Source organism: Grammomys surdaster, unplaced genomic scaffold (assembly GCF_004785775.1).
Source record: "Grammomys surdaster isolate TR1022 unplaced genomic scaffold, NIH_TR_1.0 125276, whole genome shotgun sequence".
NCBI classification, from domain to species: domain Eukaryota; kingdom Metazoa; phylum Chordata; class Mammalia; order Rodentia; family Muridae; genus Grammomys; species Grammomys surdaster.
This window is the reverse complement of record NW_021620156.1, coordinates 590,782-609,941: the sequence shown is the minus strand read 5'-3', so window position 1 is coordinate 609,941 and position 19,160 is coordinate 590,782. Positions and strand designations below refer to the sequence as shown.

Sequence of the window (19,160 nt, the reverse complement as noted above, 5' to 3'; positions counted from 1 at the left end):
CTTTCTTTCTTTCTTTCTTCTTTCCTTTTGTCCTCATGTCTAAAGACAACATTCTTCCATATGGATCCCTAAACATGATAAAATAAGACTGATTTTCTGTGAAATCCTAAAGTGTATCTGGTTTGAAGTATTTAGATATGAAATAAAAAATATAACCTTCAAAAAATATTTCTTTTTTGAACACTTTTATTCTAATGTGAATGTAAATTATTCTATATACATGGAATTTGTGATCTTGCAGAGAATAAGTTACTTTCTTCATTATTGATTATAAAGATGAGGATATAGTTCAGAAAGGATAAGATTTCAAGTACAAGTTTAAGGACCAGAATACAGATCTCCAGAAACTTGAGTGAACACTTTTGAACCAGTGATTCCTTAGAGGATTGGAGACAAACACAAGACAATCCCTGGGAGTTTTCCTGCCACATAGCCAGGCATATGCTGAGGAGGGATATCTATCTATCTATCTATCTATCTATCTATCTATCTATCTATCTATCTATCTGTCTGTCTGTCTGTCTGTCTGTCTGTCTGTCTGTCTATCTATCTACAATGGAATATTATCACTTGCTAAGAAAAATGAAAATATGATATTAAGAGATAAATAAGAGAGCTGAAAACCATCATTCTCATCAAGTTAACTGGATGTACAGTTATAAAGGTAATAAGTTATTTTTCTCCTTTATGTGTGTTTATGTTCAAATAGTTATGTTTCATTTGGAATATACTTAAGCAGCAGGAAATTTCTAAGGGCCATGGACATTGTTGGGGGCAGGTATCTTTCAAAAGATGGGAGAAAAGAAGCAATGGTATAAAAAAATAAATGGATTGAATAGAATGGGGGAAGGCCTGCTTGAGGTGGCAAATGGGAAAACAGATTAGACGATGAAAACATGTACTGGATAATTAAAATAAAGACATTTTTGAAAAGCCATGGAAACTAGATAGTATTGTAACAGCTTATACACATACATTCATAGACTAATAGTCTACAATTGGAATTATAATCTTGACTGGAAGATCCTATTTTCAACATGTAGATGTTAAGTTATACTAATCTGAGAAAGCATCTTCACTGGCTAGCTTTCTTAGTATTGGAAAGTGCTATGCATAATACTATAAGAATGATAAATCTTACCTAAATGCGAACCTTTATAGCTGCAATAGTGAGTAGCCAGGTAAGACATGTCCATCTTTGTATAAGTGGATTGAACATCAGAACACTCACCAACCACTTTATGTTTAGAATTAAAGCCCATTCAACCATATGAACCCCATATATGACACTATTGGTGGGCTAAGAATCGTTTGTTACAGAGATCATAGATACTACCAAAGAACCTACTATTATTCTGCTACTACTATTACTAATTAATCACCTAATTTATTATTATTAACATAGGTTAATATTTATCTAAATGCTTCCTAGAGAAGCTGCTATTTGGAGTAGATGATGGTTTTCACAAAGACCCATAATTGATCATGGTATAGAAAATAAGAGTCTGTGTAATTCTCAGGTTTAAGTAGAATATCTATACTGCACTGCAAAAGCTGGGGCAGAAGGAATGTAAGAGACAGAAATACTAAATGTATATAGGGAAATAATGTCTTTCAGATAGAACAAGGCAGTTGCACAGACAAATTCATAGTGCCTATAATATCATGTACAAACCTTATGGAATCTCAAGCTAGACTACATCCTGTCTTTCAGATAAGAGGTGGACATGAAGTCTCACCCATAACAATGGAGCTATTGTCAATTCATAATACCTAGAAGTAGAATAGTTATTTCATATTTGTTTTTGTAAGAGTGATTTCTTTTGTAGATAATCCATAATCCATACTTAAATGCAAAAGCATACACACACACACACACACACACACACACACACATATATATATATATATATATATATATATATATATATATATATATGAAGCATTGACTAGTCTTGATAAATAATAAAAAAAGAGGTTCAAATTTGAGTGGGTAGGGAAGGCAGGGTGTTGGAATTTGGATATACTAGAGGAGTTGGAGATTATATGGAAACCGTTTTATGAAACCTTAAAAATCTAATAAAAATTCCCAAGGTAAAAATTCTGAGCTAAAAATGTGGAAAGCTAGGACTGACCCTGAAGGTTGTTTTTTACTTATACTTGTTCGCATATATTCAAATGTATGCATGTGCATCAATGTGAACACACACACACACACACACACACATATTACATAGTAAAAGTAGACAGTAAGATAAAAATAGTGAAATGACACTGAATACCTCACATGGGATAAATTTACCTGGTGTTTATTTTTTAACATGCTGTCTTGGAAAACAGAGTAGCAAAATAAGAAACCCAGGGTTTTCCTAATCACAGAGCCTAAATGATTCAAGTACCAGGAAATCTGATATTTTGTGAGGACTTTTTCCTTTATTTGTAGGCATAATTTTTATTGTTAGCCACACCTGAGAAATAGGTAAATAAAAGATTTAAGGAATTTTGGTAACAACTATCATCTCTACTGGATATTAAATAATCATAATGTAAAAACATATTTTATTTCAAGCATGCTTTGGACTAGTAAAATATTAATTTTATAGTAAAAGGCATTAGAACCATAAAATTTATTACATTTTTTATCTCCAATATTTGCACTTTATGTCTTGCTCCCATGTGTTTTTATGTCATCTGTTCAGGTATAAGTTTAAGAACTACCAGTTTGTTCTGGCCTTGGTATTTGCTATTGAAGAGATCAATAGGAATTCTCATCTTCTACCCAACATAACCCTGGGATTTGATGTTTATAATGTCCCATACACTGAAAAGAACACTCTTATGAGTACTTTGACTTGGCTCACAGGGCAGAGAAACTTCATGCCTAATTACAACTGTAGAATGAATAGAAAGTCAGCTGCTGCACTAACAGGTACATCATGGGCAACGTCTGCCCAGATTGGGACACTACTGCAACTGTACAAGTTCCCACAGGTGAGGGAGATTATTGTGTGGAAACAAAGTTCTAGGTATGCCTTGTGACCATTTCAGGTTTCTGCAGTGGTTAAAAAAGAAGACACTTAAATTATCTCTTAACTTAATTAATTTCCCATGCAATAGGTGCTCAATCCACATTTTTTTTTCTTTGTGTGGTCTAGAGGAAGGTTAGTGTGGAGTACACAGGAAGGTTATAGAACATGAAAGAATTGTCTGTAATTTTCCGGAAACATCAGTAATAGAGACTTATATTTTTAATCAGATAGAAACCATATTAATAGCCACCATTTCCATCTTTTGCTTCAGGACTGAGATTATGTTTGATACAAATATTCTTCCTCTTAGTTGCAATTCTATTTTCTCTTCAGCTCACTTTTGGGCCTTCAGATCCTATCTTGAATGACAGAGATCAGTTTTCTTCTCTCTATCAAATGGCTTCGAATGACACATCTCTGTCACTTGCCATGGTCTCTCTCCTGCTTCATTTCAATTGGTCCTGGGTTGGCCTGCTTCTCATAGATGATCACAAAGGGACTCAGATATTGTCACACTTGAGAGAAGAAATGGATAGGAATAGAATATGTCTAGCTGTTGTGGAAATGATCCCAGCCACCTGGACTTCATTTTCTTATAATTTCTGGAAAAATTTAAAGAAGATACAGGAATCATTGGCCAATGTTTTTATTATTTATGGGGACACTGATTCTCTCCAAGGTTTAATGAGCAATCTAGGTCAACAATTAATAACACAGAAAGTCTGGATCATGAGATCACAATGGGATAGTACAAAGCATGCTGATTATTTTCTGCTAGACTCATTCCATGGGAGTCTCATTTTTTCACACCACTATGAGGAGAGTTTTGAATTTTCCAATTTTATCCGAACTGTTAATCCTTCCAAATACCCAGAAGACCCTTATCTCCTCAAGTTGTGGTATATACTTTTCAACTGCTCATTTTCTAAATTTGATTGTCAACTTTTGGAGAACTGTCAGCCAAATGCTTCCTTGGAATTGTCCCCGACAACCATCTTTGACACGAGCATGAGTGAGGAGAGTTATAACATATACACTTCTGTGTATGCTGTGGCCTACACTCTTCATGAGATGAGTCTTCAACAATGTCAAATGCAATCACATATTAAAGGGGAAGAAATTGTCTTCTTTCCCTGGCAGGTAAAATCCCTTCCATTGTATTGTAATATTGGCAATGTGACATTTTGAAAGTTTGCCAAGTCATTCAAACCAGGTAATGTAAAGTTTAGTGCATTTTAAAAAATAGCACAAATTTGCTTTCAGACTCTAGTGAGTGATCAATGCAGATCCATTTGTTTGTGCCTTATGATTGTAGTGAGAGAGGCAGCAAGGAACTAAAGCATGCACTAAGATTTCACCACATCATTGCTATGATGAAAAAAACCTGCTCAAAATCATGGTGGAGAGTGAAGTGTTTATTTGGCTTATGCTTCCACATCAGTATTCCCCATTAAGGAATTCAGTGCATCAACTCAAACAGGGTAGGGATATATAGGCAGGTACTTCCATAGTCTGTGGAAGGGTGCAGTTTACTACTTTCAATACTACCATATACTTTCATATACTACCAGTCCTGGGATAGTCCTACACACAATAAGTTGTTCCATCCGTGACAAGAGTAATTAAAAAACTTGGTTACAGACAGATCGTATGGACGCATTGTCACAATTGAAGTTCTTCCTTTTCAGATGACTCTAGCTTGTGTCAAATTGACATGGAACTACCCAGTACATAAACTATCAAGACTATGTCATTAATAGCTCCAAAAGTGTCTCATTCTAATAATTAAAATAAAATACATCTTCATGTTTATCATATTAGAAGTCAAAAGCTGATCATTCAATTTCACAATATCATTCACAGAGCAAATGTTTATGTACATAAATTATTCCTTTAAAACTATTTTTTTTTATTATTTTAAAAGTAAAATCTCTGCCTTCATGTTACACACAGACCAGACTCTATGAATACATTGTGAAAATAAATGAATATTGTTTACTGGGTCTTGGCTCAAAGTTTTTCCCGAAGCGGACAGAATTCTAACCCACTTACCAAAAGGGGTTGTTTAACCTTACTAATATCTATAATAATGTTGCTTTTTACCTCAGAAATTTAAAATGGTATACTTTCCACTGAACAGTTATATCCTTCCACATGATCCTGTGTCGATATAGGTGCATTTATTTCTTTCAGCTTCACCATTTCCTGAGGAAGATTCATAAAGGAGACCACATGAGTTTGGAATGGAAATGGGGGTTAATTGAAGACTATGATATTTTCAACTTCTGGAACTTTCCAAAGGGTCTTGGACTAAAGGCAAAAGTAGGAAGCTTTTCTCTGAATGCTCCCCAGGGTCAACAATTGTCTTTATCTGAGCACTTGATACAATGGCCAACAAGATTTACAAAGGTGAATTGCATCTTGTCTTAATGCTTTGAGATTACATTTATAACAAAAAAGTGTTTATTTCAGAAATAATTATTCTGGGTTGCTCACAAAAACCAACTACTTTAACACTATCAATAAAGAGTAATTACAATTGTTTTATGCACTATAAAATTTCAGTAAAGAAGAATTACAATGCAGGGAATTTTATGATTCCATGACTAAGGTTAGTAACAATCTGTTTTGTTCCAATGTGCTCTCAAAGTTCATTCCTGTGCTCTTTAGTTTTACTGAACTTGGTAAAATCTGGATTTAACTGGAGAGAATGAATTTTATTTTCCTAAATACCTATAAACTATTGTGATGTAAAAATTCCTTTGTGATTCATATCATAAATTCAATGCAATAGTTATTTTAGGTTGCTGTGATAAAACAGCATGATACAACATTATGTACATTTCAGATATTTACAGAAAAAAGTTATTCTTAGTGTTGGTTTCAATGTAACATTATTTATCAATGCAAGGAAGTTTGGAAGCAAGCAATACACATAGAGCCAGAAGTAGGAAGCTCAGAGATCACATTTTTATATACAAACAGGAAGGATCAAGAGCAAAGTAAAAATGGGCTTAGAGTTAATATCCTTCAAAACCCATTTCAGTTGCCATATTTCCTTTTGTAAGGTGTAATAATCTGAAACTTTCACATTCACACTCAAGATGACATTTTTCTAGTTCCATCAATATATCTGTAAATTTCTTGATGCCATTTTTAACACCCGAATAATAAAACATTGTGTAAGTTTACCACATTTAAAAAAATATATCCATTCTGTCATGGAACATCTAGATTACCGTTGGTTTCTGGCTCTAATGAATCAAGAAGCAATCAACATGGTTAATCAACTACTCTTGAGGTAGCATTTATAATCCTTTGGGTATATGCTCAAGATTGATATAGAAAGATCTTTTGGTACATTGGTTTCCAATATGCTGAGGCAATGCCATAGTGTTTACCATAGTGACCTTAAAGTTTGCTTTACTATAAGCAATGGATGAGTGCTCTCCTTATTCTTCATCCTTGACAACCTGAACTGTCACGTGTATTATTGATCTTAGCTATTCTGACATGTGAAACAAAATGTAGAAAGTGTTTTGTTTTTCATTCACTTGATGACTACAGATGATGAACATTTTCTTAAATGTTTCTCAGCCATTTGAACTTTCTCTATTTAATATTCTTTGGTTAGATCCATACCCCATTTAAAATTAGATTATTTGTTTTTGTGATACCAAGTTTTCTGAGTTCTTTATACATTTTAGACATAAGACATAGTCCTCTATCAGATACAGAGGTGGAATAAAATTTTCCATTCTATAGGCTCCTACCTTGTCTTATTGGTGGTATCCTTCACTTTCTGAAAGCTTTTCAGTTTCATGAAGTTCCATAAATTAACTGCTTATCATTGTGACTGGGCTATTGGTGATCTATTCAGAAATTATTATTTTTTCTTTGTAAATTAGTTCAAAGCTATTTCAGAATGTCTGTTTGTACCTCAGAGAAATTTCTTCTTAAAATTCCTCAAACAAATGTCCAACAATTTATTTCCATCATGATTTTAAATGCTGTTAAGTTTACCATCTTGATGCATTATCACAGTGAAAGTAAAATTTTAACTATGAATCCAGTGAGTACAGAGACATGATCTGTCTGATATTTCTACATACCAATCTTGTCATATTTTCAAATTATTTAACTTCTATATCGTAATTATTCCAAACTATCCAACTAGTGGTGACCTTTGACTAAACTTTGAAATCCTGGAACAATTAATGACCTAACTTGCCACATTCATAGCTGTATGTATTGCAAAAAGTTGTTTAACATTCAAAGGCAGACTACTGCAGCTTTTCATAAAACTCCGTGTATGTTGAAACATCTTTTTATTTTTAGATTCCTCAGTCTGTGTGCTATACGAGCTGCTGGCCAGGATTCAGGAAAGCCACTCAGGAGGGTAGAATTGTCTGTTGCTATGACTGCATTCCTTGTCCAGAGAATGAAATTTCTAATGAGACAGGTAAATAAATGCAGGACTCAAACATAAAAGAGTTCAACCTCTCAATGGGCTCTATAATACCCAAGAAATTGGAAAAGATTTGAAGAGAAATATAGAGACAAACCATCTCTCTTATTAATTTAGATATTTAAACATTATACCATATTTTATTTTCTCTTAAAGTAATGCTTTTTTTTATGCTTTGGTATTCATAGATGACAGCATTGTTGACTCTTTGCTGATATTGGTAACTATAGTAAAATACTTTCCCCCTATACCACTATCTAAATGTTTAATTTTACTATGTAAATTATTATGGGAACATATTTCTATGACACTTAGAATAACTTATCACTTGGAGTTCTTGCACACTCCTATTAATTGTTTCCATCACAATATTTTATACCACAGGGGATTAAAAGTTGCATTTCCAGTGTGTGTGTGTGTGTGTATGTGTGTGTGTGTGTGTGTGTGTGTGTGTGTCTGTTAATGTTGAATCTATAGTTGTATGATTTTGAAAAATCTTTTAAATAGTATTTCATTAGTTCTATGTGACAATAGAAAGTGGATAGTGATCATATTTTCTCCTCCAATCTTTTCAGATATACCTACCCCTCTAAATTTATGTTTTCTCTTTTTAGTTTTAAGCCTAAGGAGACCAATTTGACAAAATACTTTCAGTTTCTACAGTCTGTGGAAAACACTCTAACTCTATCATGGTGGCATGCTTATAGAACATTGTTTTTTTTTTTTTTTTCCCTCTCTGAAACAATTATTTGCAAATAGCTTCTCAGCATTTGGAGGACTTTGTGCTCATGTTCAGCATTCTTCTTTGGATTAAATTTGCTTTGAGCATTTATGAGTATTGTACATGGGTGACTCCTACAGTGAGAGTGTATGTGCAAATACTCTTCTGTAAGAAAAACATTCCTTTCCTGTACACATTTCCTGTCTATGACTTTTGAAATATTTCTTCCTGATTTTCCATGAATCCATTCATTGATATATACTACATATGAACATTTTGTGTATGTAGTTTCATGAATACATTTTCTGTGCAGATAGAAGATTACCTCACTCATTGCAACCAAATACTGTATGATCTTGCTTAATTAGTATGCTTTACAATAATATATAGGTCATAAAAGAGAAAAATACATCAGTGTTAAGCACTTCAAATAAAATACATCATTGGTATTTTAACCTTTTTATCATTATAACATGATTATATCTTTTACCCATTTTCTTTCATGCATATTATCCCATATATTCACTGTTGCTGTCTTTAAATTCATGGTCTTCTTTTGAAATTGAGGATGATATTCAGTTATTATGAGAAATAGAATATTAAAAAGTTCTGAGAAGACCAAAATTATATTAATAGTTCTGTATCTATGTTAGCATTATATAATTTCTCCCTATGTTATGATGATAGCTTTTGTAGTGGTATTTTCTAAGCATTCAAGATTGTAATAATGTTCACCTATCTAAGCTCCATTTGAGAATGAACAAATTTGATTAGTATAAGGAATTTAATGAAAATAATTTACTTTATGACTGATATTTAAGAACAAAATTATAATAAAATAAATTCAAATGGCTATCTCTTTTGTACCAAATATACATGTAAAATTGAAAAAAAACATTTTATGCTTTTTATATCAGAACCTAAATATTTTCTCGCACTAGAATTTAATCATAAGATGATTTTCAAAATAACAGCAACAATATAAAAAAGATAGAGAGCACAGAATGCAAAAGACTAAAGAATTGGTCTTTTTTATTAGTAACATCATAATGAAGAAGATAGGCCATATGAAGTGATAATTGTTGTTGTCGGCTCTGTAGAGAGTATAGTCTTTAGGATTGCAATCCTTAAGAGGGTGTCTTTGTTTCTGGAGTTGTCCTACATTCACAAACATACTCTCAACATTAAATCAGTTAAGTATGTATTAAAAAGATGGAGATAAGTCTATATGAAAGATAAGATGGGGAAAGTCCATATGAAATATAAACATACATCTGTAAGGAAGGAGCTACAGAGACAGAATGGGCACTGGGTTGGATCCAAATGCATTATATCATGTTTAAACACTAAAATAATAAAATGAAGTTTGACTATATGAATTATTAATTATTCACTTGAACATATTTGTTTATTCGTCCCATTGAAGCAAAGGAAGATGACTTAGGTATCTGTACTGTTTATAGGTAGTCATAAATGCCTTAATATAAAAGGGAGTAGCTATTCAGTGACTTAAAATTGTCTTTACTTCTTACTAGATGTTGATCAGTGTATGAAGTGTCCAGACACTCATTTTTCAAATACAGAGAAGAACAATTGCCTACAGAAATCTATGAGCTTTCTTGCATATAATGACCCTCTGGGTATGGTCCTTATTACCATAGCCCTATGTTTCTCTGCCATTACACTTGCAGTTCTTGGGGTCTTTGTGAAATACAGAGACACTCCAATTGTCAAGGCCAATAATCGGATTCTCAGTTACATCCTGCTCACAACACTTGTTGTCTGTTTCCTTTGTTCCTTGCTCTTCATTGGTCATCCCAACACAGCAACCTGCATCATGCAGCAGACTACGTTTGGAATTGTTTTCACTGTGGCTCTCTCTACTGTCTTGGCCAAAGCTCTTACTGTTGTTATGGCTTTTAAGGTCACATTTCCAGGGAGAATAATGAGGTGGTTAATGGTATCAAGGGCCCCAAACTACATAATTCCTATCTGTACCCTGATCCAAATTGTGCTTTGTGGAATCTATCTCGGAACCTCTCCTCCCTTCCTTGATCAAGATCCACATTCTGAACATGGCCACATCCTTATTATATGCAATAACGGTTCAGCTGTTTTCTTTCACTGCATCCTGGGTTACCTCTGCTTCTTGGCACTTGGAAGCTGTGTCATGGCCTTCTTATCCAGGAATCTTCCAGATACTTTCAATGAAGCAAAATTCTTGTCATTTAGTATGCAGGTATTTTTCTGTGTCTGGGTTACCTTCCTACCTGTCTACCACAGCACCAAAGGGAAGGTCATGATAGCTATGCAAGTCTTTTCTATCTTTGCTTCTAGTGCAGGGATCTTAGGCTTCATCTTTGCCCCCAAGTGCTACATTATTTTGTTACGACCAGACCAGAACTCATCATATAGGGACACAGCATATTCAAGAAGAAATAAACCATGTTAACCAAGTTGAAACTTCAAAATATTCATTATACAAGAATATAAGCCAGTTTTATATTATGCAAAATATCAATTGCGCAGATATAGTATGAGATTTGAGTCTATGACTATTATTTTTTTCACCTAACTATCTTAAAATTTCTTTACATTGGACCCCTCAATATTTTCATGTTTGAACTCAATTTTGTAGTGTTTTTGTGTTATAAGAAATAACTGAATATCCCTGTTTGTCCTTCAAATAAATGTCTAGGGCACAATAACCTTAAATTCATAGAGACATGATTAACCTTGCATCTGAAGTTTACAGATTAATGATGTGTCCTACTATTTGTGTCTATGTTTGAATGTTTTATATTAGCCTTTTATACAGATGGTTAATTTTGTTATAGATATAATTCTTATGACATCCATATTTATTCTCTCATACTCTTGTGTTTTTAAAATAGGTCTTAATAATTTTAAAATTGGATTCTAATACAAATGTAATTTCCTCTTTATTCTTCTGTGGTAAGTTCAAGATTGATAGAGATTTTAGTTTTGTTTTACATTTTTACATTCATTTCAATAGAAACATTTGTACATGTACATCAATGTACTTTTGAATTCCTCAACACAGTTTACTAATTTATTATGCTTTAATTTCACTTATCTGTTTACAAAGAAAAATATCAGACTGTCATACTTCAATGAAGTCTTCTATGTTGACAACAGTTTGACAATCCGTTGTATGGTGGTTTTAAATAGAATTTAGCATATAGAATGGTTTAGGATTGTATTTTAAAACAGAAGCAATTGCCCATCAATGAGCATAACCAAATTAGAACTACATGAATTGTCTATTTAGACTGTGGTTAAATTTCTCATAAAGGAAACTGTAGTCCACTTAATTCTATCCTCACTTGGATTTCTCTATCAGCACCTAAATGACCATTTGTCTATTCTCTTCATCCTGAATTTATTTATATTCTATTAAATGTTGTATTTGATGAAGTTTACAATTTAGTTTCTACCCATTTTCCATTGTTTATCATCATATTATGAAAATGTAACTTCATATGGACCAAAAACCTCTACATAAAACTATGTACAGTGAACCTGATAAAAGAAAAACTGAGGAAACAATGTTGTATTTGGCAGAATATGAATAGCACAGGCATTAAAAGCATTAACTAATAAATGGGACCTAAGGAAACTAAAAGTCTTAGTCATGCCAAAGGCTAGTCTAATTGGAAAAAGCAGAAACGTGGAGATGGGAAAAGATTTTTACCAACTGTAGATTTGAAAGTGAAATTATATCTAAAATAACTAAAGAAATAAAAAAAAAACTATCTGAAAAGAAAGCAAATAAAGTAATGTAATTAAAAATGGGATAAAGTTCTAAATAGAAATACTTAAATAAGAAATCTCAAATGGCTTACAGACACTTATAGAAATGTTCTATATCTTCAGATATTGTGGAAGTGCAAATCAAAATCATCTTGATATTTCATGTTTCAAATATCAAATTGGTCAAGATCAGTAGCACAAATGATAGCTCATACTGACACAGATGTCGAATAAAAGAAACACACCTCTACTACAGATGGGACTGAAAATTTATACTGCTACTATGGAACTTAGTGTGGCAATTCCTCATGATTATAGGCTTCAGTGTATCTGATAACCCAGTTATATTTGGTATATTTAGTCATATAACCAAAACAAGTTTCATTCACTTTCAGAGACCCTTGCTCAATCATATTCATCACTGCTCTATTTATAATAGTCATTAAATAGAAGCAATCTATATTCCCTTAACAGATGAATGGATAAAGAAAATGCACAAACAATACAGTATTAATGGGATGTTATTAAAAGGTGATGTCTTGAAATTTTCAGACAGATGAGTCAGTCTAGAAAAGTATCCTCAGTTAAGAACAGAGACCCAGAAAGACAAATATCATAAATGTTCACCTCCATGTGGATATTAGCAATTAAATCAGTAAAAACCAATATACCATCCATAAATCCTCATAGGTTTGTTATATAGTGAGGGACTTGGGACACTAGATAAATGTTTCTAGAAAAAAAATAGGGTAGATAATTATGGAAGATGAATCAAGGTCCTAGAAAGGGAAAACCAAAAGTACAGAAAGAGGGAAGGGAGGGATGGAGTTGAGAATATAAGAACAAAGGTGGGAACATTAGAAAAGACAGCTAAAATTAAGGGCCATTGGGGAGTATAATGGAAGCCTGATATAGTAAAAACTTGTTAAATCATACGCATAGAGGAAGAGTATCTAAACCAAGTAGATAAATAATGAGGAAGACTGAGCCAAAACTAGTCATTTCTTTTCACCAAATGAAGCTTGCAGTACTGCGCGTATATTATTTATATCTAGTTGAGTTGATGGCTAATGGAGTCCTGGACCATGGGAACCCACAAACAATCCAGACTATTGACAAAACTAAAGATTAATCTTCACAAAATTATGGGATGGCTCTATTTCTGCAGAAGCTTACACAACTTACTGAAGATTGAGAATTTAAGGTGGTGCCTACCCAGAGCATTCCCACATCTAGGCTAGTGGTCTTAGTAGTGGCAGGTACTCTGCTTTTTACCAAGGAAAAACACAAAAAGTAAATGAGTTAATTTTTAAAAAGTTGTCCCCCATAGGGTAATAGAGAGTTGCATGTTGGAAAGGATGTGTAGGTGTGGCATTCTGAGAAGTGTGTCACTGCAGGTGGGCTTTGAGGTTCCAAAAAGACCACTTAAAGCCTAGTTTCCCTGTTCCTACTTTCTGCTGACCTTGGTGTAGAATTTTCTACTAGTCCGGTAGCATGTATGCCTGCATGCTGCTAAGCTTCCTTTCATGATGAAACTGGACTTACTGCCAGAAACTGCAGACAAGACCAAAATAAATAGTTTTTGTATTGTTTTGTGAATAAGAGTTACATGGTCATGGTTTCTTTTCACACTAATAGACTTATTACAAAGATAAATGTTAGTAACAGGGAGTGGGATATTACTGTATGCATGACAATGTATGGTTCATGTTGGTGAAATTTGGAATTTGAGACCATGGACTAGGAATGCATTTAAATACTAAAAATGGAACTTAATGGAATACACTAGAGGAGTATGGAAGACAGTTGTAAATTATGACAATCTGACTCAAAATGTTTCAGAGTGGAAAAATATTTGATAAGTGGCCTAGAAACAGTTCTTTTGATATTTTGGGGAATAATGTATATGCTTTCTACCCTTGCCAAAAAAAAAATTTCCAAGGATAAGTTCAAGAGTTTTGAATTGATAACACTGGCCCAATAGATTTCAAACCCACCTAGTATTGATAGCCCAGTATGATTTATTAATGGCCTTTCTTATGAAGGTTTATAATGTAAAGGGGCAAGATGAACAATAAAAGAAACACAAAATGTAGTTTGAGGAAAATTGGATCACATGGAACTATGATGGAGCAAAGTCCAGTAATCACAGATTAAATGATTGAAGAAAAGCCTCATGCTAAATGGAATAAAGGGAGTGTTGACCACATGGCAATACTCCACAAAGCTAGTTTTTCAGCTTATGAAAAGGAATTAAAGATAAGCTTAAGTGGTGAAGGAAGTCATGAAAAATAGAAAGCTGAGGAAAAGTTATGTGGATGAGGAGGCCATGTTCTAGCCCCAGGAAGTAGAGGAAGTTGGAAGTTTCAGCCCCATGGTCCAGGCTTCATAGTCAGGAAAGCAAGAAATCCATTGTGGAATCTTCGTTCTTGGATAAGAAAAGCCACTGAAGCTAGGTGTGGGTGAAGGGACATCAAGAGAAGCCATTACACGATGCTATGAACGGAAAGCCTAGATTTTCTTGAAGACCCTATAACATTGTTGATGGCAGTGTCATGGATACCTTCTATGGAGAGCTACAGACCAGGTAAGGGGTCCAACATAGGAAAAAATGGCACCAGCCTAGGAAAGAGAAGTGTATTACAGTCAGATTGATTCTTGCCATCTGGTTATCTCTAGTGCCAACTGCCCTTGTTGTCTCTGACTGGTGTGTGTCCTTTCTATGAGCCTGTGAGCCTGTGGTCTTGTGATCCTGATTGTGTCAGAACTCCTGGGAGTCCAGCTTTCTCTGTGATCCCATAATACTGGGATCCACAAGACCATAATGCTGCTTAGAAAGATCAGAACACAGATCTCCCACCACAGTAAGCTCTGGATACCCCAACACATCTGAAAAGCAAGATTATGATCTAAAATCCCATATCATGAATATGATAGAGGACTTTAAATAAGACAAAAATAACTCCCTTAAAGATATAAAGGAGAACATGGATACACAAGTAGAAGCCTGTTAAAGAGGAAATACATGAATCTCCTAAAGAAATATAGGAAAACACAATCAAACAGGTGAAGGAATTAAAGTGGAAATAGAAACAATATAATAAAGTAAAAGGAAGATAACCTTGGCGATAGAAAACCTTGGAAAGAGATCAAGAGTTACAGATGCAAGCATCACCAGAAGAATGCAAGAGATGGAAGAAAAAATGTTAGGTGTAGAAGATACCATAGAAGACATTGACACAACAGTCAAAGAAAAAACAAAAAGCAAAAAGCTCCTAACTCAAAGCATTCAAGAAATCGAGGACACAATGAAAAGACCAAATGTAAGAATGATATGTATAGAACAGAGTGAAGACTCCCAACTCAAAAGGCCAATAAACATCTTCAACAAAATTAAAGAAGAAAATTTCTCTAACCTACAGAATGAGATGCCCATAAACCTAAAAAAGCTTACAGAACATCAAACAGATTGAAGCAGAAAAGAAATTACTCCCCTCACCTAATAATCAAAACACCAAATGCAAAGAACAAAGAAAGAATATTAAAAGTTGAAGGGGAAATGGTCAAGTAATATATAAAGTCAGATCAAGCAGAATTATACCAGACTTCTCAACAGGGAATCTAAAAGCTAGAAGATCTTGGACAGATGTCATACAGACCCTAAAAACCACAAATGAAGCCAAGGCTACTATACCCAGCAATGCCCTCAATTATTGTAGATGGAGAAACAAAACCAAACTTAACCAATAACTCTCCACTAATCCAGATCTACAGAGGATAATAGAGTTAAAACTCCAATACAAGGAAGGAAACAAAACTCAAGAGATAGAAAAAAATTAGTCTTCTCACAACAGACCCAAAAGAAGAGAACCAGACAAACATAATAACATCTTTAACAACAAAAATAACTGGAAGGAACAATCATTCATCCTTAATGTCTCTCAATATCAATGGACTCAGTTTCCCAATAAAAACAGATGTACTGGCAAACTGGATACATAAACAGGACCCAGCGTTTTGCTGCATACAGGAAACTCATTTTAGTGACAAAGAGAGATATTACTTCAAAGTAAAATGCTAGAAAATACTATCTAAGTAAATGGTCCCAAGAAACAAGCTGGAGTAGCCATTCTACTATCCAATAAAATAGACTTTCAACCAAAAGTCACGAAAAAGATGGCGAAGAACACTTCATACCCAGCAAAGGAAAAATCCATCCAGAGGAAGTCTCAATTCAGGACATGTATGCCCCAAATGCAAGGGCACCCACATTTGTAAAAGAAATGTTACTGAAGATCAAAGTATACATTGAACCTCACACAATGATAGTGGGAGACTTCAACACCCTACTCTCACCAAATGACAGATCATGGAAACAGAATCTAAAAAGAGACACAGTGAATCTAACAGAAGTTATGAACCAAATCATTTAACAGATATCTACAGAATATTTCACTTAAAAAAAAAAGCCTCTTCTCAGCACCTCATGGCACCTTCTCCATAACTGACCACATACTTTGACAGAAAACAAGCCTCAACTGATACAAGAAGATTGAAATAATCCATGCATCCTATTGAATCACCACAGATTAAGACTGTTCTTCAGTAACAACAAAAACAACAGGAGTCTCATGTACACATGGAAGCTGAAAAATTCTCTACTCAATGATAAGTTGGTCAGGGAACAAGTAAAGAAATTAAAGAATTTTTAGAATTTAAGAAAAATGAAGGCAAAACATAATCAAATTTAAGGGACACAATGAAAGCAGTGCTAAGAGGAAAACTCATAACTCGGAGTGCATCCATAAATAAAATGGAGAGAGTATACACCAATAGCTTAGCAGTACTTCTTAAAGTTCTAGAAAACAATGAAGCAAATGCATCCAAGAGGAGTGGACAGCAGGAAATAATCAAACTCAGAGCTGAAATTAACCAAGTAGAAACAAAGATAGAATATACATACATATATATATATATATATATATATATATATATATATATATATACACAAAACCAGGAGTTGGTTCTTCAAGAAAATCAACAAGTTAAACCCTTGGCCAGACTAATCAGAGGGCACAGACTAACAGAGATAGTATCCAAATTAACAAATTCAGAAGCAAAAAAGGAGGACATAACAACAGAAACCAAAGAAATTCAAAAGAATCATTAGGTCTTACTACAAATCCTATACTCAACAGTACTGGAAAATGTAGATGAAATGGATGATTTTCTAAACATATACCAGGTGCCAAAGTTAAATTAAGATGAGAAAAACTTTCCAAATAATGCCATAACTCCCAAAGAAATAGAAGCATTCAATAAAAGTCTCCCCATCAAAAAGAAGACAAGAACCAGATAATTTTAGTGCAGAATTCTATCAGAGCTTCAAGGAATACCGAATACCAATACTTCTCAAACTATTCTGTAAAATAGAAACAAAAAGAACACTACTCATTATGCTCTATGAAGCAACAGTTCCACTGATACCTAAACCATACAAGGACCCAAAAAAAGAAAAAGAACTTCCAACAATTTCTTTCATGAATATTGTTGAAAAAATACTCAATAAAACTCTTGCAAACCAAATCCAAGAACATATTAAACCATCATTCACCATGATTAAATAAGCTTCATTTCAGGAATGCAGGGATTGTTCAATATAGGCAAATACATCATCAAATTAATCCACTAAATAAACATACTTAGAGAAAAAACACATAATTATCTCATTAGATGATGAAAAAGCCCTTCACAGTATACAACACACCTTCATGTTAAAAGTATTGGATAGATCAGAAATTCAAAGTCCAAACCTATAAACATAATAAAAGTAAAATACAACAAACCAATAGCCAGAATCAAACTAAACTAAAAGAAATTTGAAGCAATCCCACTAAAATCAGGGACAAGACAAGGCTGTCCATTCTTTCCTGTCTATTCAATATAGTACTCAAATTTCTAGCCAGAGCAATTAGGCAACAAGAGGAAATCTGTCGGTCTGCGTAAGGGTATTCTGGGTCATGGTTGGGCAGCTGCCTAGAACCCCGAGACTCTGCGTGAGAACTGACAGGAGTTCGGCGCGCCCCTAGAACCCAGGGTCCTCAAAAGCAGTCTGGTCTCCATAAAACTCAGTCACGTAGGCAGGCCATTACAGCCCCTCCCAAAGTGCACAGCTAGAGGGTGTGACTAGAGGCCTCAGGGCCTAGGGATTTACATACTAATGAAGGCCAGAGGGTGGAGCAAATTAAGCATGCCTCCCCAGATCCTCCCCCTTTCTCCCTCCCTATATAACTTGGGACTGCCCTGAGTTTTATGGGGTGTACTTCCAGATTCATCCATCATCCACCATGACAATAAACCCTTTTGGAACCAAGGACTTCCTTGTGTTATTGGGGCCTGCCACTGCCAAAGCCTCAAGGAGGCTGAAACCATAGACATTCCTCCTGCATGTGGGACCTGCCGCAGAGTGGAGACCCACTGGAACTCCACAGCTGCGGCCTGTAATTTTCCCCACAAAGATCAAACACATTCAAATTGGAATGGAGGAAGTAAAGACATCCCTATTTGTAGATGTTATGATAGTATACTTAAGTGACCTCTCTGAAAAATCCATAAGATTTTTCATAAGATCCTCCCTAATAAAAACTTCACCAAATTGGCTGGATATGAAACTAAAGTAGCCTTCCTCTATTCAAAGGATAAAGGGCTTAGAAAGAAATTAGGGAAACAATATCCTTCACAGTAGTCACAAATAATATAAAATATCTTGGTTTAACTCTAACCAAGCAAGTAAAAGATCTGTATGGTAAGAGCTTCAAGTCTCTGAAGAAAAAAATCAAAGAAGACCTCAGGAGATAGAAAGACTTCCCATGCTAGTGGATTGGCAGGATTAGTATAGTAAAAATGACCATATTGCCAAAAGCAATATACAGATTCTATGCAATATCCATCAAAATTCTAACTTGATTCTTCATATTGTTAGAGAGAGCAATCCTCAAATTCATTTGGAATAACAAAAAAATCCCTGATTAGCAAAAACTGGTCTTAACAGGGTAATGCAAATCAAAACAATCCTGAGATTCTACCTCACACCAGTCAGAATGTCTAAGATCAGAAACTCAGTTGACAGCGCATGCCTAGGATGTGGAGAAAGAGGAACAGTGTCCTT

The 19,160-nt window shown here is 34.3% G+C and overlaps 1 protein-coding gene across 1 annotated transcript in view; it reads left to right on the top strand.

Moving 5' to 3' along the window:
- The window catches only part of LOC114637332 (vomeronasal type-2 receptor 116-like), a 14,940-nt gene extending 4,270 nt beyond the window's left edge, over positions 1-10,670 (top strand). The window contains exons 2-6 of the mRNA XM_028785565.1: positions 2,700-3,006; positions 3,363-4,169; positions 5,223-5,438; positions 7,368-7,491; positions 9,754-10,670. Coding sequence (XP_028641398.1) covers positions 2,700-3,006; positions 3,363-4,169; positions 5,223-5,438; positions 7,368-7,491; positions 9,754-10,670 — 2,371 coding nt within the window. The remainder of the gene's footprint in view (positions 1-2,699; positions 3,007-3,362; positions 4,170-5,222; positions 5,439-7,367; positions 7,492-9,753) is intronic.
- Positions 10,671-19,160: the final 8,490 nt, after the last annotated feature.